The sequence below is a fragment of the Coturnix japonica genome, chromosome 3 (assembly GCF_001577835.2).
Source record: "Coturnix japonica isolate 7356 chromosome 3, Coturnix japonica 2.1, whole genome shotgun sequence".
NCBI lineage: Eukaryota > Metazoa > Chordata > Aves > Galliformes > Phasianidae > Coturnix > Coturnix japonica.
The window spans coordinates 87,819,492-87,846,288 of NC_029518.1; the positions used below are offsets into that span (position 1 = coordinate 87,819,492).

Sequence of the window (26,797 nt, forward strand, 5' to 3'; positions counted from 1 at the left end):
CCGGAGCCCTTTAAGGCTGTAGCCTTCCCTGTCGGCCCCGCCTTCCCCCCGCTGTGGTAGGCGGACATCCGCCCGCCATGGCGCTGGCTGAGGCGGTTCGTGGCCGGCTGGTGTCATGGCCGCGCGTGGTGCTGTTCGGGGACTCCATCACTGAGGTAACGGCTGCGGGCGGCGGGGCGAGGTGAGGGGCCGGGCCGGGCTCTAACCGTGTGCCCCGCCTCAGTTCTCCTTCCAGGAGGGCGGCTGGGGAGCGACCCTCGCCAACAGGCTGGTCAGGTAAGAGCAGAAACCCCCCGGCTGTGGGTTCGCTGTGGGATGGCAGATGGAACCCTGGTGGTGGTGGCTCCTTCTCTGGGCGCATTGAACACCATTGAAATCTCGCTGGTTCTAATAGTGGCACAGACACCTCAAGGCAGAACTTGTCAGGTGCTGCTCAGAAGAGCTGAGGGGTTTTGATATTGTGTGTTTGTTTCAGAAAATGTGACGTTGTGAACCGTGGGTTCTCAGGGTACAACACCAGGTGGGCCAAACTCATCCTGCCGCGGCTGCTGGCTCCGGGTGCTGCTGCCGAGAGCACTGCTGCTGTCACCGTCTTCTTCGGAGCTAACGACAGTGCTTTGAGAGGTATGGAACCTTCCATTTCTCTGTGACCTTTCCTCCTCAGGCAGCAGAAAAGGCAGGACTTTGCCCAGGCCTTCCCTCCTTCCCTCCTTCCCTTTGAGACAGTTGCTCTTTTTTCTGTTCTTACAGCAGATTGTTTGCAATTGTCATGTTTGTATTTGAACTACGTGCTGCCATAGAATCATAGAATCACAAGGTTGGAAAGGACCTACAAGATCATCTAGTCCAACCGTCCTCCCTTTACCATACCTACAGAAAACCACTAAACCATATCTCCTAGCTCCCTGTCCAGATGCCTCTTGGACACTGCCAGGGATGGATACAGAACCTTCTCTTTCTTGCTGACCAAGAGATAGAAGTTCAATAACAATAGTAAACATGGAGGGACACAATAATGAGTCACATATCCAGCATTTAGAGTTGAGCACCTGGTGGCTTCTTCTACCTTTGATGGATCTTTATTAGATGAGGGAACAGAGGCAGACAGCCTTTGTATTGTCCTTAAGATAAGCATGACAACACACAGGGCAAGTGTCATCAGAAGGTGAGGTCAGTGTGTGAAGGGCTGGCTGTGACACCCACAGGCAGTGATGAATTTTTCCTAGTTTTAGTTTAGATGAAGTTTGAGGTGATTTTGTGGTCGGATACTGAAAAAGAACTGAAAATGAGACATGCTCGTGGCTGTACAAAGCACCGTAGTCATCGTGTGGTACATCCGTAAGCAGCTCCGTCTCACAGCACTGATGTTTCCTCTGCCCCCTTGCAGATGTGAACCCGAAGCAGCACGTTCCTTTGGAGGAATACGCCGCCAACCTGACGAGCATGGTGCGCTACCTGAAGTCCATCGGCATCATTGAGGACAGGATCATTTTGATAACGCCGCCCCCTCTTCAGGAATCAGCTTGGGAGAAGGAGTGCCTCGCCAAAGGTAAAGGAACGCTACGTGGGGGCAGAATTTTAACACTGGGGCTTCTGGGGCACCTTCGGGGTACATATTTGCAGTGCTTAATGATTCAGAGTCTTGCCTGAAAACGTAATGGCCGTTTCCTGCTGTCAAGAAAGTAGTTTCCGCCTACTTGGATTGGGATGGTTCTGATGCAGTTTGTACTGGGCGCTGTCTGCTGAGTTCATAGTGAGCCGTGTGGTTTCTGAGTGCTGCTGTCCCTCCCTGTGTGAAGGTGACAAGCTGAACCGCCGCAACGTCACCACTGGGGAGTACGCGCAGGCCTGTGTTCGAGTGGCCAGGGACTGCGGGACTGATGTGCTCGACCTGTGGACGCTGATGCAGAAGGATCAGGTAATGTAGCACCAGGTGGGCTTTGGGGCTGTCATAGGTTGTGAAATGCATAATTCTCCATAGAGGAACCAACAGCAGCGCTGCATTACCACATGAACAATATCATCTGCGCCATCACACAGCCATTTCTACATGAAAGCGGTGACTTGGGCTGCCAAAGCCGCCTCTTAATGTTCTAATCCCAAGGGCTTCCCTGTGTGCCAACTAGTTTTGAATAATGTACTTAAAAATCCCTCATTGCAACTAGAGCAGCCCAATAACACGTGGCTTCTGCTTCCCCTGTAGGATTTTTCTTGCTATCTGTCTGACGGGCTTCACCTGTCACTGAAGGGGAATCACTTTCTCGTGGGACAGCTCTGGTCACACCTGGAAAACAGACTCTCAGCTCTGCCTTCATTGCTTCCTTACTGGCGGGACGTGGATCCCCAGCACCCTGAGCTCACCCTGCTGGGAGGGGCCCAGGAGTGAAGCCCAGCCCAGCTGATGGAGTGAGTGCAGGTACAGCTGCCTTGTACCTCTGTGCTCCTGCTGCTGGTGATGAAGATTGACGTGGACTGTCTGCTCTGTAATCATTTCTTCCAATAAAGATTGGCCGAGGGCTGGAAACGGCGCTGGATGGACGTCGTCACCTTCCTGCTGCAGCTGCTGGCAACAAGCAGCGTGTGTGTGTGTGTGTGTGGCAGTGTCTGGAATAGGGCTCAGAGCAGAGGATGGGGTGTGTGAGGGCAGAGCTCTGCCCCCACCTCACAGGCTGTCAGCTGGAGGGGCCTCATCTTTTACAAAACAGCTGCACACACAACTTTTGTGTAATTGATTTTAATATAAAAAGCTTTTACTGTACTGGGAATTAAATTAACTCCTCACACGTGTACTTTGCACTGAATCAAAAAACAACAACAACACAAAAACCAACACAACAACCAAACCAAGCGCGGTATATAACAGAAGGGCTATGGACAGAACACCGTAAGGCACACATTCAAGTATCAGTGTAACAAGGATCCGGCTGGAAGGCAGAGCAGCACTCACTCTCCTCACAGGTTTGCTTCCTTCCCATCACATTTAGGAACACCAAGGCTCGCCCCAGCTCTGCCTCCCTGGTGGCCGAGTGCTGCCTTGTAACAGCTCAAATGGTTCCAGGCCACTCACACACCATGTCAGCTTTAATAATGCATTCTTAGGGGAGAAAACAGGCGGAATAAGGCGCCCTGCTTCCACCATGGCTGCTCTGTGACTCACCCCGTCGGTCCACCTGAGAGCAGGCTGAGCACAGAACACACCGCAGACTATTTGCCTTGCTGGCAAAGCCCTTAATTTCATCTATCAGTGCCACCAGGCTGCAAATATTACATCACAAAAGGCAGATTTACACATGATATCCAGGAGGATATTTTGTTCTGCACCACAGGTTGAAGGAAATGTTAGAGGTCGATAGAAAAATCCAATGAGCTTAAAAACCAAGCCCGTCTCCGTTTGGATTTCCGGGTTTTAAAAGATATAATGCTCTAATAAATGTAATTAAAGGAAGGTCATACACATGACCAGCATCTGCAGTAGGTCGCTTCCTTATTTCTCCCACTCCCTCACAAAAATATATATACATATATCCGTATTTATAGAAATGAAATGGTTTTAGATCCAGAGGAGCTCTTCCCCTGGGGCGCCATGGTGCAGCAGGACATCAGCACTCGGTCTCCTTGCTGTCCACTCGGTTCTGGCGCTGCAGTTTAAAAGAAGCCGCTTTCTCACTCCTGGTGACGGGATGCTCCGTCAAGTCCTCGAAAGATTTGGCAGCCGAGCTGCTGTTTGGGAAAGGATCCTTCTCAAACCCGTCCTCGTCAATATGAGAGTCGGTGCTGGGGTCCTCCTGAATCGTGTCCATTCTTTGGTGGTCCTGTTTGGGGGCCGCGGCGGCCGCAGGCGCAGCCACGATGGGCTGCAGGGGCTGGTGCCGGCTGCTGGGCTGCGCTGCAGGGAAGGGCTTGACGATGCGCACTGAGGCCGAGTCCAGGCTGCTGGGCACCTCCACGTTCTGCAAGACACGAGCAGCCACATCAGTGGGGGAAGACACCGGGCTCTGACTCAGCACTGGCTTTGGGTGCTGGCAGCAAGAACAGGCTAAAGGCGCCTCGGGCTGAGCAGCTGCGCCTCTGCCGGGCGGTCTGAAAGCCAGCGCTTCCTGCCCTCTTCCCTGGTGGGAAGAAGGGATATGTTTAACTATCCATTTCAGCTTCTATTTGAGCATGGTTTGGAAAATACCCAGGCATTTCCAGGCATGACAAAGCCCTACAGCCCTTAGCAAATGCCACAACAGGCAGGGGAAGAACAGACAAAGGAATGACATGAGCAGCAGGATGAGATGTTTGTATGGCAACTACTGCATTTCTGAACTGCTCAGCATGCAGCGGATCCAAGGGATCCCAGGTTTCTCTAATGACGCTGCTACTGCTGCAAGGAGCCCACTAAGGATGGCTGCACTCCATGGCTGCACCTGCTTCTGAATCTGAGCTGTGAGACCCAAAGAGACTTTTCTATGGTATGGAGCCACAAACACCCATAACAGCGCCTGCTGCTGCAGCACAGCACCTTCCTGCCTTGGGTACCACGTCTGGAGTGAGCTAACTGTACTGCCAGCATGGGCACCACACAGCTCACACGGGAAGAAGCGGACTGGTCAGGCTGTAGGGCTTGATATGTCAAACACCAGCTCAGTCCAAAAAGGTTCCCTCAAATGGACTCATTGGTCCACAGGTCCTGCACTGGATGGCTTTTAGGCAGGCCATGCTCAGACAGAAACTTACACTGGCGCAGAACAGAGACTTGTTGTTCTCCTCATATTGCTTGTCCAATTTCTTGTCCTAATGGAAAATAAACCAAAAGTCAATCAAAGCACACACAAAAGCAGTTCCCCAGTTGCAAGCGAGGTCCCTGTCGAAGTTGCCCTGCAGGGACACAGCAGGGGTGGGGCTGTTTTTTCCCTTCCCTGAAGTCCCCAGTGTGCTCATGGGCACAGCAATCCCTGCTCCCACCCCATGGCACCCACTTGGCTGCTGCCAGCTCTCTCTACCCCATCTGAATGAACACCACTTCCTGCTCTCGGTCTGCCCCCAAAACAAAGTTTTAAAAGGGCTACAGAAAACTGTGACTCCACTGGGAGTTGTCAGAAATGTACTTGAGCAGGATTTGAAAGGCAGAAGAAGTGCTGAGGAATATGATTTAGCCTGGAAGTACTGGTAATGGTTGGACTAGATGATCTTCTAGGTCTTTTCCAACCTTGATAATTCTGTGATTCTGTGAAAACATCTCCAGAACAGTCACGGGAGCACTGGGGTTGCTAGAGCCTGGCAGAGCTCAGGAGGAGCTTTGCCTGCTGAAGGGACATACAGTGATTCTCCCTTTGGGGTTTGCTAACATCTCCCCATCACCACCTCCCGCAGACAGAACACAAACAGTTTCTCCTCCAGCTCCGTTGACCACAGCAGTCATCCCCAGTGTACTCACCACACAGTGCACGAGGATGCTGAGGGGAATCCAAAACAGCAAGGAGAAGACCAGCACAGAGCCCACTATGTTATCAGCCAGGAACTTCCCTGTGAATCGGTTCAGAGCCATCAGTAACTGCCAAGCACAGCTTCACGCCTACACACAAGTCCCTCTTCTGCACCCACTGCAGAATGTCTCAGATAAAACTCAGGGTGCAGAACTAGGCCAACATAAGAGGAATTATACGTTTAAAAAGATTGGATACAATTTACTAACATTGTTAACTGTAACATCTTCCCTGACAAGGGAAGTATTTGTTATTTTTTAACTTCAGAGCTCAGGTTTGAAAGCCACAAATACATGTCATACAATCAGAGCATCGTTTCAGTCAAAGGGACCCTTAAAGGCCACCTGGTCCAACTTCCCTGCAATGAACAGGGATACCCACAGCTCCATCAGTGCTCACAGCCCCATCCAGCCTGACCTTGAAGGTCAACATACACTGCCCTGTGTATGTCCACATTACCACAAACACACGCACTGTCACCCCCTTGTTACACAAGCACCTGCTCATTAACAGTGCCTTCAGGACAACAGTAACAGGAGGAGAGCAGCTGCCCTGGCAGGCGCTGCCTGTTGGCTGCATACAGGGGGTCAGGATCTCTCCATCGCCAGCCCGTGACTCACAACAGGCACAACGCTGGAGGGGCCGTTATTAAATGAGAGAAACCAAGTGTTCTCTTCCTGGTCCACTGACATTTAAATCCCACTGAGAGGCCTATTTAACTATACCATGCTGGATCTAGCTGACCTCTAAGGAACTGTTATTTCCTTTCCTCTAATTGACCTACTTACTGGTTTTCAGACAAGAAGCTTTCTGGAATAGCTATCACGTCCTTTTACAAGCTTGGAAGATGACTAGGAAATAATAAGAGTAGGAAATAACGGAGTGGAAAAAATGCAAAATAATCCCATTCCTTGCCTTACAAGGTAAGATGGGTGCTGTCAAACCTTTAGTTCACACTGAGAAGTAAAAAGAACCACAGGACATGGGTATGTAACCTTACCAAAGGTGTTGATGCTCAGCTGGTCTATGAAATCCCAGAATCTTTCAATCACATCCTGTACTTGCTTCTCACATTTGCCCTGTAAAAGCAAGCATCAATTTACAAAATGATCTTGGGCCATGTGAACATTAACTACTTCCTTCTTGGGGAGGGAAAAGGATGCTGAGGTTGTACTGAAATCAAAGCTGCAGAGATACAGAAGGATTTCAGACACATTGTGAATGGACTTAAACTCATCCCAGCATCACTGCTCCATGTTATTGCCTTTATTTTGACAAAGCTTCCATCCCATTGCTGTGTGGAACAGACCCAGTCCCAGTTGTTGAAACATGCAAAAAGTGTTTCAGCAACATCGCAGGAGACACAAAACAGAAGTTTCTGGAGAGGCTGATGCGCTGGAAGCCTCAGTTCCCACTGCCCAAGGAGGACACAGCTCTAAGGACACACACTTACAGACCAGCTTCCAGATCTGTGCTGGTTTAACACAGGAGAGCATCGCTGCCCTTTCAGTTCTGCAGCAGGACTGGGGTATGCCCTGGCACCCAACACCACTCACATTTGTGTCACAGAAGCCCACGGTACAAGGCTTCCCCTTGCGCAGAAACAGGAACTGGTCGTTGGCATCGACGTATGGCGTGCACCGATCCTGCTCATCCCGGCAGCACACCTTGCAGGAGTTGTCTGTCTCTGCAATAAAGCAGCACAGCCCATCAGCCCCTGTATCCCAAAGCCAGAAACACGCACAACCCCGATGTCCCCCAGCCGACCCCACTGCTGCTCAGCTTTCCATGGGGAAGGGAGGCTGTGCAATCCCACGACCAAGCCTGACACTCAAACAGATGCCCTGTTTAATGAATGTATTAGGGGGGACAGTGGGACCAAGCTCTGCAGGCTGATACCTGTAGGCTGCAGCAACCAACAGACAGATGAGGAAGTTCCAAATGCATCCATCCAAGATGAATTTAAACACTCCTTGGGTTTCAAACCCTCTAGGAACCCTCCTCCTGAGCTATATTCCCTGTCTCAAATGGAGGGGCTCACAGTACATCCCTGGGCATCCCCTGTGGAGTCTTCCATCTCTTCCCAGCTGCTCTACCACACTTGGGAGATAAGATGGAGATCAAGCAGGCACTGTAGCTCACTGATACAAAGGTGGGACAGGCAGATATGCAGTAGCAGGGCTCAAGGACTCCATGTTCTCAAGGTACTCTGGTTTCTGAAATCCCTCTAAGCAGTGAAAAAAACAAACAAAACACCAGAACAAAACAACCAACAACCCTGAAGGGATCCATACGCTCAGCTCTCCAACAGATTAGGCCAGTGCTACACAGGGAGCAGGGCTGAGGCAACCACCTCTCACAGTCCCACAGCACCCACCATTGCAGGCACACGAGCGGAGGTTCTTCTCCCTCTCGCAGAAAGGGATGCACTCGCCGTCCTTGCACTTCCCCATGTCCACACAGATGGTGTCATCTGGAGCATTCCCAGGAGGAGGGCACTCGCTGCTGTTCCCTGCAGACAAGGTAGGAGGATGGTGTGTTGAGAGCAAGAAGGGTGTTTAGAGGCTAGGTCACTGGGGAAGAGCAAGGCAGCACACTGCCGAACCCACAGAGGCCCCATCAGCAGAGCACCACAACTCTGACCCATCCCATTTCCCTCCAGAAAAGATTACAAAGTAGTAGTCAACGAGTGGGGAAGTGAAGCAGATCTGCAGTAATTCCACCTCTCCATTGCAAGACTTAGTTCACCCTTTGCCCTTCCCAGTGACCTGACCTGTTTCACTTTCCTTTTCTTAAAGGAAGAAGAAATAAACATTCTTTATGTTCTCCTGGGCAGTAAATCACCAAGTGGTTCCTGAACTACAATGGAACTTATTACAGAGCAGTTCAGTGGTGCTTAACTGGTCTCTAAAATTAGCTGTACCGGATGAATAAAGGGTGCTAGCTCCAAAGCTGATGGAATGGGACATTGAGCCTGGAGCACTTGGCCAGCTGACGGAGCGAGCACAGAGCTCTGTCCTACCCGTGCAAAAAGACTCTCCTTTACAAGTGGCATTTATGGCTTCTTGGCATTTTTTCTGGGCACTTTCAAACTGGCAGCCTTTACAGCAAGGGCTGTTCCGATCACTGCGGAAAGATCAAAATGGAAGGAAGAAATACTGAGCATTTATTTATGTACTTTAAAGAAGCATGAGCACAACAAATGGCAGAGAAAGGAATTCTCTCCCAACATAGGAGATGCTGCAGCGCATCTTCCCTTACCTGCACTTGGCACCATCCTTCAGTTTGCAGTCTGCAGAGCAGCAGGGATCGGCTTGTTGGTACAGGAGGCCAGGATCACATTCCTCCCCTTCGTCCACCCTGGAGTTCCCACACACCTTGTTGTTGCGCTCCTTGAAGCACTCCTGGGCCTTGATCTCTATGGTCCTGTGGATGGATTTCTTGCTGCAGCTTGAGAACATCTGGAGAATCATGAAGAGAAAAAGCAGCATTGAGCTCAGCACTGAGCATTGACAGCACCCTTCTGTCAACAAATACATCCATGACAGCCTCAAACTCTTCAGAACTCAAACTTTTGGTGTCTTAGAGAGCATTTCTTCTCTCCATGCTGCCATCCTGATGGCTCCAAAAAATTTTAAGATGGGAAAATGGCCACAACCACTGATTACAAACAGCACCTGGACACACCAAGAACCCCAGAGAAACTCAGAAAGCAAAGATGAGCTCATCTTGCAGAGAATCCAACTGCAAGAAGTGATGTTTTCTTTTTATGGTTAATCCATTAAATTCCCTTATGCTTCAAGGTAGAAGAATCATTAACTAAATAGCCTTCCTGTGTAAGAGCTCACTGACCACAGCAGACTTGCACATGGAAGTAAAATGATGCAACTATACCTTATTGTTTTCGTGATCTCCACTGACAGCAATCGGATACATAACATATTTCCCTCCCTGGTCTTCGGTAGGGGCACATTCTGGCAGACTGTCGGGATCATGCTCTGCTCCAAAGTTATGGCCCAGCTCATGCGTGGTAACCAAGTCAGCCTCCTTTGTTAACATATAAAAAGAACAGTAGTGCTGAAAGAAATCAGTCTGAGCAGGACAGGACAGAAGATCCCAACCACCTCTAAGTCACCCGCAATTCTACAATACACTGAGATGGAAAAGCTGGAAGGCATGAAAGTTCAACACAAACCCCAATCCAAACAAACAGCAGCTACCACAATTAGTCCATCTCTTGTTCAAGCTTATCTCGCCATTAGAATTATTTCTTCTAAATCGACAGTTAAATCAGGAGCACTGAATAATCTCTGCTATTACATGACTGCTCAGAAAGACATCCACAGATGCAGCCCGACAGGGAGGAATTTCTAACATCTCCACTGCAGGCCATGATTCCTTGTGCTGAGGATCCCATGCAGCTCCACATGGTGGCACAGCACATCTCTGCATGGCTGTGGCCAGTAGGTGGGGGCAAGTTCACAAGGTGACAAAAGAAAACAGCACAGAAATACATTAACCTCAAGGAGACTAGATGCTTCATGGCAGAGAGAAGGAAGTTTGGTGAGGTAACAGTCACTGCTGCTGGTGTCTAGTAGTAACCGTGGCCAACAGGTGAGCCAGGGCACGAGAGCTGCCCAGAAACCACATTGGTGCTTTATGGGATCTCATTTGTGGGAGGGTTTTAAGCAAATTCTTTCTCTTTTTAAGTCTGACCAGAAGCTGTGCAAAAGTCTCCCTGTGAAAACAGCCTGTATGTGCCCACTGCATCAGCCCAAGCTTTGTGACTCCTACAGGACGACGTAAACTCAGTTTCCTTTGTCGTCCAGGACAGGGCTCCAGCTTAGAGGCTGAACAACGAATGCAAATAGCATGGCAACAGCCAGAGCTCTTTGTCAACATCCCTCCAGCACAAAGCTACTCTGTCTTTTTTTTCCTCGCTTCTTGACAGCTTCTGCGCCAAGTTTTAGCCCACACATCAATTATGAATTCCCTTTATAATCAGGCTACAGCAAAGCACAGCTGAGAAGTCAGCAGGAAAAAAACATGCCCTGCTGCAGAGATCTGCTAGCTGCAAAAACAGCCACTGCTCTGCTATCTTCTCAAGTGAGACAGAGCTCATATTGAGGCCCTTACGTCTTTACTGTCTCATTAGCTATGAAAAAAATCCAGACAGAATCAATTTACATCAGTATTAGCAGCCCGGCTTATTACACTGTTTTCTGCATTACTCATTCAAGACACACGCACACACAAAGCAGGAAGATGAATTCCATTATAAGTTCCAAACTAGACCTCCTGCTTTGCCCACACTACTAGCACCACCTTACCTTGCATGCAGAACAATGCTATCTTCCATCTGCATGCTGAGGACACATGTAATAGCAAACACATTAAGTCCTTATTGCAGTCAGACTAATCTTATTCTTACTGTAAATCTCCTGGCTGCATAATATTGCTTGTCCTGTTTAAGAATGATTTTTTATTTGCAATAAAACACATTTTAAATTAATCTTTGCATATCAAAACCCTATTTGTACTTGGATAACTTTTGGACATTCCTTATTAGACAGTGGCTAATTTTCCCCCCCTACTGTTCCCCAGTGAATTCAGTCTTCGATTGCATTCAATCCTAACCCCCTTTGTCAGCCTGGACTGAAATGATGTGAAGGGCTCTGTGACCTACATCCCTGTCCCCAGGGATGTGACTCCATCTGAAGCCAGCAGCTTGCTGCTGACAGACCACAAAACATCACCACAACCCCAGTAAACACATCACCAACAAATAGGTCCATACAGCAAACGCTCACTATCTGCAGAGGATACTCTCTTACCTTTGTGAGGATGGTTTTCCCATAGTTCTTGGTGCTGGTTAAGCCACTGTTCAGATAGATGTCTTTCTTTACAATCGGACTGTGATAAGCTATAGATGTGAGACAGAAACAAAACAAACTGAACAGTGTTTTACTTGGTTTGTTTTCTTTCTTCTTTACAGAAAAAGAAGGGGGGCAGGAAACTATTCCTTTGTTTGGCAAAATGAACAGCGTGTTGTTCTCACAGACTCACCACTGAGCCTCCTGCCAGTCTTCTCCAGTGGGAATTCTTTCAAGCACAGCACACACAGCTCATGTATTGCAGCAATGGAGGACAATACACAAAATTTCCAAGACAACACCATTTGCCATCCCAGAACTGAGGCAAGATGCACCCACACAGAGTGGAACTTGGTCTAGCCAGGCTGCAATGGCTTTCATAAAGCTTCTTCACTCCCGATAGCCTTGTGACATTTCAGTCCCGTACCCCCCCACCCCTTTCCCTCTTTTTCCAGCTCAAGCCAAGAAAATGGCCATCAATTCTATCCAAAAGACGAGACTATGCAAATAACATGTCATGCTCCATGAAAGCTAGAAGAGGATTAAATAGAAACAACAAAAAGTAGCTTTCAAGTCACAGTTGGAAAGGAAGAAAAGGAAGTCTTGCCTTTAGGACAAATGCCACCATGGCTGTTAGGTCTGGGAGAACCAACGTAAGCCAGTCCAAGTGTTCCCATATCAAAATCTTGGTATGTGAAGAGATGAGCAAGGCACACATGAGCTGCTTTCTCAGCAATATCAAAGCTGAATTGCTTTAAAGAGAGGGAGAAAAAAAAAGAGAAGTATATTCTCTGCTTAATGTTTCACGGTGCATACCAGAAATCTATAGATAACTTTTATCTAATAAGCCAGGCACCTTCTAAATCTGGTTAAGTCAGGCAAAAGCAGATGATTATCTGTCCTACAAATCTGAATAAATTTAAATGAATACCCACATGCACTGTACACATTCATTCATGTAACTTGCCAGTTCATTTTCCCCTTTTCACATGGAGGGGAAGCCAACTACACTACTTTTGTGAAGGTCAGAAGGCAGTCAGTCTTAGTGCCAGATGTACCAGGTCTGCCCTTCTGACTCATGTTCCATATTAGTCCCAGTCAGTGTGTGCTCCATAATTATACAAAGGAGACCCTTGCCATGGGCTACAGGGCACATCTGCTAGTTTGACTTAGTCTAAAATCTATACAACACAGAAAGGAAGTGAAGGAGTTTCATCCACTGCTGCAGAACAGCTGTGAAAGCAAATTTCTGCAAAGGGCAGAAATGATTCAAGGGTTACTACCCACCTCTAGCAGCATTTTCACATCCCACGCATCCTTCTTGTCATCTGGATAACTTTTTGCCATATTGTAATGCTTTTCTCCAGGTTCTACACGTTCTGGTTCACTGTGGATGATAATCTACATTTCAAAAAGGGCGACAACAACGTAGAAGAATTTGGGTCAATTTTGTAACTACAGAAAAGTTTTCAGTGCAATCCTAAAGGTCTCAATAGATCTGCAAGAAGAAAAACTCAGATTCAGCACGCTCCCAATGTTAAGCTTTCAGCTTCTGCTAGTTAAGATACACTGACCAGACCACATCTGTTCTATATGTGTTCTATAAGCTAAGCACTAGCCACCAATAGGAAGATGAAGTATGTGCATAATGGTATGTCTGATGAACAAGAATAGCCTCTCTGAATTGAGATAACGTATGGAAAGTGAGAACTCCCATCTCAAAAGCTGCAAGGAACTGAAAATAGACATGCTGTCAAATCAGTAACACCACCTCTGGCAAGATGCTATTTCTGAGCACTGCTGGCTGCAGTCAGTAAGATTTGATTATTGACATCTATAATCTAGACAAAATAGTCAGAAACCCTGACACCTAAAGAGTTCTTACACTTCAGATTGGAAACCCTTGGCACAGTTCAGTGAATACCAACCTGCTCTATCTGAATGCCGTAACCTTTGAAGGCCTCATTGTCCCAGGAAGTATTTCGGTAGATGTCATCCACTCTGTCTATCAATTCAATCTGTGCAGGAAAGAGAAACAAGTCATGACAGTACTAAGCTTTTGTGCACCAAAGTTCAAGACACTCCAAGAAGCTGCAGCATTTGTCTGGAAACACTTCAAACTAAAACCGAACTTATTAAACATAACAGATGTATTCAGTGAACCACAACCAACGGTTCATAGATCCAAAAAGCACTATCAAGTATCCCTGAAAACGTTCCATCATAAAAAAGCAGTACAAACTTTCATTTATCACTTTCATCCGTGCAGAGGAAGGGGTAACATTAAAAACAAGACATCTTGGAAAACATTTTGTTTATACAGTGCTTTTCCAAGTTTCTCTGAGGGGAAGGGCAGAAGAGGAAGCTGTTTTTACTGCTTTGTTTTAGCACTGAACTCAACTGACCTCGAGACCTCCTTCCTCCCTCCTTCCATTTCACATTTTTCTTATTATGCTTCAAGCACAAGGTTCCAGAAAGTCTCTCTTCAGCACTCACAATCAATATCTCCCTTTCTGAGCTGCTCTCATCAACTTCAAAATCACCTCCTACTAGATACAGAGCATCAAACTTGCTCAGAACAAAGAATGATATTTACAGCCACTTAATAATAGTTTGTACTTCGTTTTTTTCCATCTCTGTGTTGTTTACAGCACACACCTACAACTCTGAGCAAAAACATATTTTTCTTTATGAGAAAACAGCACAGCTACCAGTAGCATGCAAAGGGAAGGGATGTGAAAACCAGAGACCACTTAATTACAGTATCACCACTATAAAATATTTTTAACGCGTGATTTAGCACTTTCCCAGGTACAAGGCACCCAGATGTGATGCACGTACGCTGTAAAAGATCTTGATAAGCTCTATGTTGTTATAACTACTGAATCACTTCTTTCTATTCTCCATTCACTCCAGCAAATTGCACCAGAGTACCTACCAAATAGTTTATAGTTGTACTCTCTTCCCCACGGCCCATGTACTTGAAAAACCGATGATCTGCCACTACCAACATCTTGCATGTATCTTTAGAGCTGTCTGGAACGGCTCTTTTCTCCCGGTGGATGCTTGCTAATGTGCATAAAAATAAATAAAAGAATAAATAAATAAACATTCAACAAGCTGCCTGTGGCTGAGTCTAATGCCTTTATTTGAGTCTTGAACATGAGACAAGGTGGGATTTTTTGGTTGCCTGATTTTGGGTGGATGTGAGGACTCTTGAATTTTGTTTTCAGAACAGTCCTCAGGCTTGCTGTAAGGAATGCAATGTATAGCAGTGAAATAGAGCTGCTCAATAAATGTACCTACAGAGTGTTTAAGGTAATCAGTCTCTGTCCTAACACTTCCTTCTGTTCCCAGCCCTTATCCCCATCCCTGCTAATGCAGCAGAAGATAGAGGAAAGTGAGACTCAAAGACTGATCGTAACTCAAGAGGGGTTATTACAGTGGCCACAGGTATCAAATGGGCCCTAGAGGACTCAAGTATAAGGTTGTTTTAGTGTTCACCTTAAAAAGCCAACCTACCTTGCTGCGAGCTGTTACAAAAAATACTACTTCAGCACAAGGAAATAGCTTCCTGTACTTCACTGACACTTGGATAGATTTAAACATCCTTTCAGCAAGCCAGGAAGAAAGACACTGTTAGGGACAGTTCCTTCTTCTCAGCATTATGGATTTTGTTGTGTGGAGTGGAGAGGGAAAGAGGACATGAAAACAGGTACTGCTTTCCCCACTGAACCAGTGACTTCAAAGAATTAAACCAGAAGGAGCACACAGATTATCACTCAGGCTGGGACCTCGCTTGGAAGGTTCTGCTCTCCCAGGGTATGGAGGCTCACCTTCATTTTGCTTACTCTCTTCCAGTCCTTTAGGTAAAAGTTCATCTTCGTTCAGCTTTACATAACCACATACTTTGGGGGATTGCAAACGTGAGAAATCTTTAATATCTTCAGATCTGTAGACCAGCAATCTTTCATCTTGAACATCATCTATAAATCTCCACAGGGGCTGAGAGCACAAGAGCAGCAGAAATGCAGATGGTTAGGAACACGGTCAATGCAAAGACTTAAGTAAGATGCATACATATACACACACAGAGACAAGGCTCCCCAGCTTTATGTGCACAGATATGCATGTAAATTGCATTATAATAATTTCACCTTTGGAAATAAATCTACCAACAAAAGTACACTGCCAAGAAAGCCAACTGAATTCAACCTTTTGTGGCCCACACGCATCCGAAGATCTAAAGATCATCTCAATAGATCAGCAGCAATCATCTGATAAAGCCATAGGAGAGGGTTTTAATTCCCCTCAGGAATAAAAGCAGCCTGAGGAGGCACCTCAAGCTCTTCTGCTCCCTAAGTTACTGACTAGCAGCTAGAGGAGGAGACAGCTAGAATGTAGCTATCATGATCCAACAGCTACTGTTTGCCCTTTTGTAAAGCACAAGGAGAATGGTTCCTGTATTCTAGTCACATTTTTATACTTTAATAGAACCGGATTTCTCAGGCTTACCTATAATTCTGACTATCCTTGGGTTAGGAGACAATTACAATATCCGTACAACACTTAGCTATAATTACTGTTATTCATCCACTTTAACACAGGCTGTGTCTGGGAATACGCTGCTTTGAACAAGTAATTAGGGTAGTGTTTAATTACACATTTGCTGATCATTTTTTTTGTAAACGAGTAGTTTAAAATAACACAATAAAAACGGTGAAAAACAAAAGAAGGGAGCAGGGAAAAAGCAGATTATTAAACAAAGCCCACAGAGTGGGAAGAATTTCAAGACATAGCAAAGACACAATTATGGAAGGCTCAATAAACCTCAGCTCTGCTCAGAATGCTGCACTGTTTGCTCTTCTGAAGGACGTGATCACCACTAATGACCAATGCTATCCACTTCTGTTTCTAAAATCTTTCCCTGTTTAAGATCTACCTTCTCTCTGATCGACCTAAAAGATGCAAATGCCAAGCGTGGCACTCACTAATAAAACCCAATACTTTCTGAAGTCAAAATGGTTTTCCGTTTTAATTGCACCTTCCCGTTAACTCTAAAACAAACACCATCACCGCCACTAAGTCTATTCTGAGCTACAGAATTGTCACTGTGAATAACCAGAAACAGAAACACCCACAGGAAAAAAGGAGATGTTCTGAATGTTCCCTGTACCAGTAAGGCATACCTCTATATTGTATTCTTCTCCATCAGTATTGATTCTTACAGTAAAGTCTTCATCCCCAATGTGTGCCACAACCTTGGAATTATGCTCCCCTTTGACATGAAGATTAAGAAAACAAGTCAGCTCCATGTGCATGCATTCCTATAAAAACACTGATTCTACAAAGACATTGATTTTTTAATTCATTTTTTATTTTTTAAACTTCAAGACAGATGAACCTCCTCAGTCTCTGAAGAACATTCTAGAAAGAGGAAAAAAAAGACACGAACCAGCGCTTCTTCCTCAGTGTTATCTTTTCAATGATCGTAGGCATTAAGGCTCGGCTTTAACTGATAATTTTTGGGTGTTGCTGAGAAGGCCTCAGGGGTTGGTAACAGGATAATTCTGGCAACAAAGGCAGTCTGGACCTCACCATTAGCAGGCAGCAATATCACAGCATCAGAAGAAATCCACCACACCACAAAAGACAACATAAAAATCAAACCAACATAGCAGAAGTGTTAGTGTTAGACTAAAGTGGAGAAAAACAGCCCTTCTTTCCAGGTCAGCAGCCTCCAAAGAATCACATTAAAGTAGTTTAATGTAACAACATGGGCAGTGCTGCATCATCACTACCTGGGATGCTGCTGCCTGTGCAAACTGTACACTCACATGCTGCCAAGCTCAATGGAAGACTCCAATCTTAGAAGTTTGATACAAAAGATTAAAAAATAAACAAAACAAAAAACCCAAACCACCAGAAAGCCTGAGGGGCAGAAGAATAAAGTCTGCGTGTTCATCCTAAGCATATCTGATGAAAATGAGCGTAATGGAGCATTGACTGTGGCCAAGTGACTGAGGCACAGCTGTGCTTTCTCAGCCCTGACACACAGACTGGTCCGTACTAACCAACAACATGTCCCGTGAAAAAGTCTTGCCATTGAACACGATACTCCTTTTCGTTGCCTTCACCATCCACAATTAATGCTTGAAATTTCTCTGAAAAGTGTTCAGCAGTTGCAGTTAAGTACAATTTAAAGTGCCTGTAAAAGAATTTACTTCCATTTATTTCGAAGCAAAAGACACGCACAAAAGTTTCCATTTTACTGAAGGCCCAAAAGAAGTTAGGAAGCATTATGTCCAATAAGCAAAGTATAAAAGCTTGTTAACATTTCCTTCTTCCTACATTTGTTTGCTTTCATTTCATTTCATTATGTAATTCAGAGCTGTAAATCATTAGTACATCTATAGGGCATTTTTAAGTGTTCAAGACTTAAAAGAATGGGCCAGTCATGATAGAAACCACAACCATTATTTCTGAATTTGGAACTGTGTGCATTGATCACAAACTGAAAGACAATATTATTTCATTGCTGATTATTTAATTACCTTTGCAGGGCTGAGAAACTTAAAAGCCTCTCTACATGAGTCTCAGGCTGGAGGTCTCTCTTCTTCAGTGAGTGCTGCTGGATACTGGACTGAGAAAGGATGTCATAGTCTGAGAGCATGGATTCAACTGCATCTGGAAGAAAAACAAAGTCTGATAGCACCAAGAGGCTCTTTCACAAACACACACATCAAACAGCAAACCAGAGCCTGCTGGAACAAGATCACAGTTTGCTCTAATTTTAGGATAACTGTTGTGCGTTTCTGTAAAGGCACATTTTGTGCAGTCAAGTAGAAATCATAGCATGAAACAAAAGACGTGATCAGAGAGAAACAGAATTTAATTGCCTTTTTAGAGCAAATAGGCCATCACTTTTACTGCTATGGCTGTGCAGAGCTCATGCTCTCCTGGAAAGCAAGGAAAGAACACTCCCCACTGCTCTGCGATGAACAGCTTCTCATCTTCACCTGCTGTTCTCCATCCCACCCAAGGGAAAACATGATTTAAACTGAGGAAACTTCTACCAAATTCACAGCAGGTCAAGACTGCAGTTATTACCTCTGCATCCACCAGCAGCCAGAAAATAGCTTTGGCCATCAGAAATAACAAGCCACTGGCTTACAAGCGGCAGATGGGCTTCTATTCTTGCTTTATTTTTAGAAGTCTCCCTCTTTCTCCAAGTCCAGTTGTGCTTTAAAGCATAATTTCCAGCACTTAAAAGGGAGATCATAAGCAGGAGGGAGAATGACTTTTTACATGTTCTGACAGTGACAGGACAAGGGGCAATGGTTTAAAACTAAAAGGCTCCTGAGCTGCTCCTTAGCATGTGGCCCCTCCCTGCCATTTGGCAACACAGGAAAGGCAGAGCAACCGCAATTCCCTGATTTCTGTTTACAACACACAGGTCGAGAGCACCTGCAATCGATTACCAAGCATTTCGGGTTATATGCAAAAGCAAGTTTCCACCACCTTCCTTTGTGGGATGTTGTAACTGATTGCTTGTGGCAAGGCATCTTCTCACAAGTGGCAGCACCTAGGAGAAGGGCAGCAACAGGCTGCCCAGGGAGGTTGTGGATGCCCCGTCCTTGGAGGTGTTCAAGACCAGGTTGGACAGGGCCCTGGGCAACCTGATCTAGTAAAGGTGTATGTTTGGTGGCCCTGCCAGGCAGGGGGTTGGAACTACATGATCCTTGAGGTCCCTTCCAACCCAGGTCATCCTGTAAACAGGCAGGGAGAAACAAATACGAGAAACTCTAGTCTTCAACTCTTTCTAATTAAACCTGAGGTGCAGTGCCACTGCACTGTGCTGCTCAGGGCCTTGTGCCTGAGAGCAAGATGCAGTCGCCACCACAGCCAGTCAGAACGACCTGAGTCTCCATGTTGTGACCTGCAAAGTCTAATAAAGAAATCACAGTTTTATTGAGTAGGCAGAGAACTTGAGAAGTCCCGCTCCACCTCAGCAAGGGGTGAGCAGAGAAGTACAGAGGGGTGCCATGAGTAAGGTGTTCTGTTAGAGTAACAGCTGAAACGGGGCACTCCTATTTCCTGGGACACTGAAACAAGAATGCACTTGTTAACATTTCCTTCTTCCTATATTTGTTTGCTTTCGTTTCACTTGCAACATGTAATTAACTTCTAAGACATACATCAGTCGGCTTATTCAGGTATCAGACAGATGTGGAAATTAATGGATTCATAGCACGCAAACCCCATTTTTTCTGTTAGATTTTCATGCTGTGAAAATGAATCCATGCTCATGACTTATTAAACATAACAGATGAAGTGCCATTCTAAATGAAACACAGAGGTGTGCAGAGCCCGTCTGTAGGCAGCCCATGGACAGAAGCCATTGTAACCCCAGAGCTCACTGCTTTTTATTTGAGTTCAATGATCCACCTGGCACTCCTGCTCCATTATCTTCACCGTGGTCCATTTAATACAGGAAAATATCTTCTAAACAAATGATGGGCTACCGGGCTTTGTGTCAGACAACTCCACCAGCAAAGAGCTCAAGAACATGCTGGCCAATAGTTTAGTGGAACTGGAAGCCACCGCCTATTTTATAAAAGAAGATGTTTCTCTTCAAGTATTCTGCTTCCAAATCAAATACCAATGGCATCTTTCTCCAACCACGCTGGCTTTCATAAGCACAACAGTGAATTCCCATGATCTCACGCTCAATCTATTGCCCTGAAAGCAACAAGTAAATGAGGCAAGTCAGCCATTTCATAAGCATTCTATTGAATTACATTATTTCTGCAGAGGTTAAGCTTATCTAGGGACATAAAGCTTGAAACTAGAGGATTTAATTAATACCTTAAAAAATTCTCCATAGTTATCTGATTATAGGAAATGTCTCTAGTTCAAATAAGAGATCCAGCAGCACTTTAAACTTTCACCTTTATAAACTTAAAGTGACCAAAGGAGCAGCAGAGGGATTTGCAGGGATAATTACAGTTATTTTTCCTCCAACCATCCAACAAGGACTAAAAACAGAAATAAATCTTATGCAAAGAGGCAGTGGGGCGGGATGCCTGGAGCAAGCACAGCAAGCACTTGGCTGTGTCAATGTTAAACCACTTGGATCTCCATGCCTGGAAATAAAGGGCTTTTCTCTGTGTTTTGTGTGGCACTCGGTGCCACCTGTGTCCTGAGCTCCAGCTGATTGCCAGCCGGCACCAAACACTCCCAGAACCAGTGAGCAGCTCACTAACAACTCTTCCCATTCAGCTGGACAATGACTCAATGGCTGAAGGGCTCCACATTCTTCATTAGGCCACCTGAAGCTATTCTTCTTCACACATAAAAATATGTGAATTCAAGCAAGCAGAGACACTTCAGACATAAATCACAGTCCTAACCTGAACCAGAAAATACAACCTCAAGTCTTTTCAACCTTAACAGTAAGTGGTAAACAAAGTCTGCAGCACCCCACCTAGAACCCTTGGGCTTGCAGTAACGTCCAGTTGGACTTTTTACACAGGCATGATTAACAGTACAGTTGGACTTTTTACACATGCTTAGCTTGGAAAAGAGAAGGATCCGGGGAGATCTCACTGTGGCCTTCCAGTACTTGAAGGGAACAAATAAACAGGAGGGGGAATGGCTGTTTACAAGGGTGGATAGTGACAGGACAAGGGGGAATGGTTTTAAACTGAGACATGGGAGGTTTATGTGAGATATTAGGAGGCAGTTTTTCACTCAGAGGGTGGTGACGCACTGGAACAGGTTGCCCAAGGAGGCTGTGGATGCCCCATCCCTGGAGGTGTTCATGGCCAGGTTGGATGTGGCTCTGGGCAGCCTGGTCTGGTGGTCCTGCACACAGCAGAGGGGTTAAAACTGGATGATCACTGTGGTCCTTCTCAACCCAGGCCATGCTATGATTACGATTCTATGTCAGGAGGCAAGTCTTTATCCAGACAGTGGTGATGCCCTGGCACAGCTGCCCAGAGCTGTGGATGCCCCATCCCTGCAGGTGCTCAAGGCCAAGTTGAGTGTGTCCTGGGCATCCAGAGCTGGTGGGGGGCAGCCAGCCCATGGTAGGGTTAGAACTGGGTGAGCTTTAAGGTCACTTCCAGCTCAACCACTCTGTGATTCTATGAGGAGATCCATCTGTGGGAAAGCTGTTCCGTAGTCATTTGTTTCACATGTTGTTACCTCTTCCTCCAGTACATCTGGTACAGAGCCACCAGCAGAAAGAAAACAAACGGAACTGAAGTGCTCTCACCTCCTGTGAAAAAGCCCATGCATGTTCCTAATGGTTTCGAGAAATCATTTCACTTATTTCCTCCAAAACAACTGCTGAGTGGCTCAGTGAGTATACACAGGCAGAACTTGTGAGAGAAACAGGTTTGAGAACTCAATAGGTATCAGCCTGCTTATAAAACATTGCATGATAAAGGCTTTGACTATTCAAACACATTTCTAGACATTCATCAGTAAGTCTGGCCAGCCACATGGGCAATACTAATGCTGAGCATTCCGAAAGGCGTGTTTTTGAGCCGTCCCTAACTGCAATAGAATTGCTAAACCACATCAGAAAGGAGTGCCTGAACTTAGTCACCGTGCAGCCAGACAAAGCCTCCAGGTGCACTTACCTCCCAGCCTGAGGACTGTGTAAGGCAGGCAGCAGATTTACTGCCTCTCCGATGAAGGAAGCTGGTCTGCTTTTCCTGCAGCTTTAACTACCTTATTCACAGGACACTTTCAGAAGTGCCCAGTGATGGCTACTGTGAAAGAGCTACAAGTCTACAGAACAACCTTTAGCTCATCCCAGGAAAAACTCGTTCATACAACTGTACCCTTCTACTACTCCAAAGCTTTTCCATACAGGGAAATATTCATCAGTTTCTGGGCAGTATTTTTCTTTCAGAGTGCAGATTTTATTTGGCAGAAACCACAGAGATTATTAAGCTGCTATTTCTGGTTATTTTCAATACTGCTGAATCCCCCCTAACCCCCCAAATGGTTTCTATAAGTTACCTCACAAACTGCCAACCTTGGAAATGTTCTCCTTCACTACACACCTCATAAATAGAGACCAGGAAGGAACATGAGGTTTCTCTGTTTGATTTAGTATCTCAGTCTGTCTCACCTGTGAAAGCAGGGAGTGCGATACCTGCTCAAATACTGACATTATGAAGATAAAGAAGCCCCCTGAACTAACAACCTCACATTCAGAGTGAAGCAAGGACAATACAGCTGTCTTATCTTAAACTAGAACAGCACATGATGCTCAAAAAACCCCAAATCACAAAGAGCCAAGTCACAAGATGCAGCCTTCTCATTTATCTGGCTCTCCAAAAACTGTCATTCTCACTACTGAGCTTACAAACCACAAGACCCTGCTGCTTCCCAAATAAATAAATTATATATATATATAAATTATATATATATATATATATATAAAATAAAAAATAGAAGGAGTGAAGCTGATTCCAAGCAAAGAATAATTACTGTCTGGACTACCGTGGTGAGATCAGTCCCCTCCTTCCTGACCGCACTTTTCCTTTTGGATATAACTGTGCACTCGTTCAGATGTGGCCTTCCAAAACTCAAGGCATATTATAGCACTGAGGGGCAGAGCTTGACAGTTTTGGCAGAAATCTGTATGATAAAAAAGGAAGGCAGAGAATGCAGAGGATACTAAGAACTTGCTCAACATTTCTTCAATTGTGGATCAAAACTGAGTGGGTGGCTGCTATCGGTGCCTCCCTGCAGTACAGAGCCTCCTTCCCCTCTCAGCCCCTAGGCCACGTACCTGCGTAGGTTAATGCAAGTTTCAAGGAGGTAAAAAAGGATAACACACTAAAAGCAGCACTGGAAGGAAGAGATGGACATTGCAATCAGAAATTAGGACACAAACCACACAAACACGGGCTGAAAAGCGGAGAAGTTGCAGGCAGACAAGCAGTGCAGTCACATACATGTGCAGAAGTGACTGACATCAGGAAGATAATCAGAACCATTGGTATCCAGAGGACTGCAGGAAATCCCCACACCGAGCAAATCAACCAAGAGCAGAAGAGTGAAACTGGGATGAGTCACTGCTGCTATCAGCCACAACCAGCAGCACTCAGCTGTCAGCTTTCAACTGTGGGAGAAAAGGAACAAAAATACTACAAAGAACAACCATGAACGCAAAGAGACATTTCACTTCTGGTTGCTTATAGCGCTGATATGCTTAAACCAAAGCCACAGAACCACGTGGATATGTTCTCACAACAAAAATCTGGCAATAGCTGGTTTGTAACAGTTGTAGTGTTGAGGTTCTACTCTGAGGAATTATACTTCCATCATATTTCTTTATTTTTCTCAATTGAAAATTAAAATACTGACTGTGAGCCCATGGTGGAGCAAGCTGGCTTCCTGCAGCCCATGGGCACCATGCAGAGCAGATCTCCACGAGCAGCAGTGGCTGTTGCCTGAAGGAGGCCACAGTCCATGGATACCTCTGCAGGATTAACCCCCAGATGGAGCCGCAGCCCACAGTGGGGCAGGAGGGCTGGGGGAGCTGCTACCTGTGGGGTCCTACGCTGAAGCAGTCCTTGAAGGATGGGCCCTGTAGTACAAAGCCATGTCAGAGCAGTGCTTAGAGAGTTGTGGGAAGCCCAGGTGGGATCAGCTGAGGAAGGACAGCATCCTGTGGGAGGGAGCCACGTGGAGAAGAGAGTGACCAAGGAGGAGTGGCAGAGACAAAGCGTTATGGACTAACCACAGCCCCCACTCCCTGGGATGTGGGGGAGAACATGTTTTGAGCTTGGCTTTAGTTCTCACAGGTCTATCTTGTTAGTAAAGGCTATAAATTATATTACTCTCCCCATACTGAGACTGTCTCAGCCACGACAGTAACTGGTAAGTGATCTCTCTGTCCTTATCTCAACCCTTGAGCCCTTTTCCACTGTATTTTCTGCTCCTCTTCCTTTGAGGATGAGGAATAATACAGCAGTCGTGGAGTCCAGCTGTCCTTCAAAGCGAAACCACCACAATCAAGAATCTCTACAGAAACAGCCACCAACACACAGCACAGAAATCAGCCACGATTTACACTCAGTAAGACAGGCCATGTCTTCATGGAGCATCTGCTGCTTGTGTGGAAGACAAAGTTTTATGCTGCCCTCTGCATCACTAAGCTCCCCCAGTTTATCCATCATCGCCACCATTATTCTTTTTCATTCAACAAGTCGTAAATTATGGCCTCTTCAAGAACGTCACATAGATTCACATTGAACCATTTTAATCAGTCATTTCTTTATCTGATGCCACTCATTTTGAGTTGTGTGCGGTCTTTGATAAGTATGGAGATAAAACGAATGAAGGCCAAATCATCTGCCTCAGAATCTCTTATTGATCTTTTCTATATTACACAAGTGAGCGATTCAAGGAATGTTGCCTGCCCAAGACAGCAACAGCTACTGTATTTCTTCTAGCTCCCTACCTAGCTGATGCTGTTACATACAGTTACACTACGTTCTGGGCAATCCTGGGTTCATAACACTTTGTGGCAACCTGCAAATGACACCAGTTACCCCAACAGAGACACCCTGCCCCTTACCAAAGGATGGTGATCCGCTTCCAGGCAGCTTAGCTCCATGCAGGCACTCACAAACATGAGGAAAGGATCAGAAAGCAGGTCTGTGGCAGTCCCAATTTAGATCAGTTTGAACTGCTGGAGCACCACACCCTAACATTCTTTCAGCTGAAAAATGCTAGGAAATGACACAAGTCTTTTTCATCTATGTATTCTATCCTGTCAAATTCTGTTTTCACTCAATAACACTTTTTCCATGCTGAAAAAAATAAGCTTTTAAAGAGATGAGCATTAAAGCTCTTAGCCATAAAACAACAGCCCTTGAAACTTCATGAAAGCAACTGCTCATCAGAGATATGAATTATTTCAGTGCTGAAAACTCAACCTTGGGTTAAACAGAACAAAGTAGAAGTTAATACAAAGAAAGTTTGTAGCAAACAGGTCCTTTAGAAGGCGTAACATCTGATGGCACAATACACAGCCTCTGCCTGCAGAAGCCCCTGACCTTGATGCTGAAGGGATATGCTGTATTTGTTGTGTTTTGCTACACTTCCTGGAACATCCCCTGCTGGGTGCTATCCCCACCAGTTTCCTGCAGTGACTAACACTGAACAAAAAGTCAACCCGAGGTGTGGGAGAGTGACAGAGGCACAGGCTGGTACCTGCCTGGTGTCCAAGAGCTACACAAGGAAGTGGGCCCAGAGCAGTCACTGGCACCTGAAGACATCTGAGTGGGCAATAAGTGACCGCAGCCTCTGCTTCTCCACAGGGAGAAGCTCGAGCTCACCACACAGAGATCTGCCACTTCTTCATGTGGGAGATGACACACTTGTTTTTCCGAAAGTAACAGAATGTTGAACCAAAGGGACATACCTCAGGACCCCTGACACAAGATGAGGTTTTGACTGGGGTTAAAGAATGAAGTACGTGCATGACTGAGAGATAAGAGCTGGCTGGTAGGTTAATTTGTGTACTCTCCTCCCTTGGGGATATGAATGGGGGAGAGTGAGCTACCAAGGGTAAAGGCACCCAGAACTGCATAAGAAGAAACAAAACTTATCTGGCAGATACACAGAGGGAGATCTGGCATATGCCTGGATAGGTAGATAAGCAGAAAGCAGGAGGCTCCAGTGTCAAGATTAGCGAAATGGATGGGGCAGACATGATAAATATTTAGAAAACTAGCAAAGGTCAGGAGGTAACACATTATGGAGCGATAATCACAGAATCACAGAATGACCCGGGTTGGAAGGGACCTCAAGGATCATGTAGTTCCAACCCCCCTGCCTGGCAGGGCCACCAAACATACACCTTTACTAGATCAGGTTGCCCAGGGCCCCGTCCAACCTGGTCTTGAACACCTCCAAGGACGGGGCATCCACAACCTCACTGGGCAGCCTGTTCCAGGACCTAACTACTCTCCTAAGCCTTGGATAGATTGTGATCCTGGAGCGCTCAGTCAGTGATTAAATGGGACACTCAGTGTCAGCTGTACCGGTGGCAGTGGAACAAGCAGGGCCTGCAGCAGCCCCAGCCCCAGCCCTGCCCCCACGGCCCTCCCCGTCCCGCCGTCCCTCCCCCGTACCCCGGCACACGGCAGCGCTCTCCCCTCACCTCCTCCCACCCTGCCGGGCCGCCCTGCCCCTTACCATAGCGCTGCTCTCGCGGCGGCCTCCCCAGCGCCTGCAGCCCGTCCGGCGCCCAGAGCAGCAGCAGGGCAGAGCCCAGCCACAGCCGGAGCCTCATGGTCCGCCCGCCGCTCCGTCCCGCCGCTCACATTCGTCCCTTCCACCCCCGGGCCCCGCCCGCAGCTCCTCACGCCGCGCCGGGCCCGCCGCCCTGCAGGGCCCCTACCCGGAAGAGCGGCCGATCGC

The 26,797-nt window shown here is 46.3% G+C and overlaps 2 protein-coding genes across 2 annotated transcripts; one reads left to right on the forward strand and one right to left on the reverse strand.

Annotated features, from left to right (window-relative positions):
- Positions 1–23: 23 nt before the first annotated feature.
- Positions 24–2,783, forward strand: IAH1 (isoamyl acetate hydrolyzing esterase 1 (putative)). The gene is made up of 6 exons (XM_015859404.2): positions 24–155; positions 224–276; positions 476–624; positions 1,388–1,549; positions 1,800–1,918; positions 2,204–2,783. The coding sequence occupies exons 1-6, from the start codon at positions 78–80 to the stop codon at positions 2,384–2,386; spliced, it is 744 nt and encodes a 247-aa protein (XP_015714890.1). The 5' UTR covers positions 24–77; the 3' UTR covers positions 2,387–2,783.
- ADAM17 (ADAM metallopeptidase domain 17) lies at positions 2,722–26,797 on the reverse strand. Its single transcript, XM_015859402.2, has 19 exons — positions 26,573–26,797; positions 17,896–18,028; positions 17,416–17,549; positions 16,531–16,619; positions 15,178–15,346; positions 14,280–14,410; positions 13,270–13,359; positions 12,629–12,742; positions 11,949–12,093; positions 11,303–11,391; positions 9,363–9,515; positions 8,730–8,929; positions 8,491–8,594; positions 7,846–7,980; positions 7,025–7,155; positions 6,469–6,547; positions 5,420–5,508; positions 4,720–4,776; positions 2,722–3,950 (listed from the first exon to the last, which is right to left on the reverse strand). The coding sequence occupies exons 1-19, from the start codon at positions 26,667–26,669 to the stop codon at positions 3,600–3,602; spliced, it is 2,490 nt and encodes an 829-aa protein (XP_015714888.1). The 5' UTR covers positions 26,670–26,797; the 3' UTR covers positions 2,722–3,599.

Coding starts and splice junctions, on each gene's coding strand:
- IAH1 (XM_015859404.2), top strand. CDS start 78: ATGGCGCTGGCTGAGGCGGTTCGTGGCCGGCTGGTGTCATGGCCGCGC. Junction 156..223: donor TCGGGGACTCCATCACTGAG/GTAACGGCTGCG, acceptor GCCCCGCCTCAG/TTCTCCTTCCAGGAGGGCGG. Junction 1,550..1,799: donor GAAGGAGTGCCTCGCCAAAG/GTAAAGGAACGC, acceptor CCCTGTGTGAAG/GTGACAAGCTGAACCGCCGC.
- ADAM17 (XM_015859402.2), bottom strand. CDS start 26,669: ATGAGGCTCCGGCTGTGGCTGGGCTCTGCCCTGCTGCTGCTCTGGGCG. Junction 17,550..17,895: donor AGTTTCTCAGCCCTGCAAAG/GTAATTAAATAA, acceptor ATTCTTTTACAG/GCACTTTAAATTGTACTTAA. Junction 4,777..5,419: donor GCATCCTCGTGCACTGTGTG/GTGAGTACACTG, acceptor ATTTTCCATTAG/GACAAGAAATTGGACAAGCA.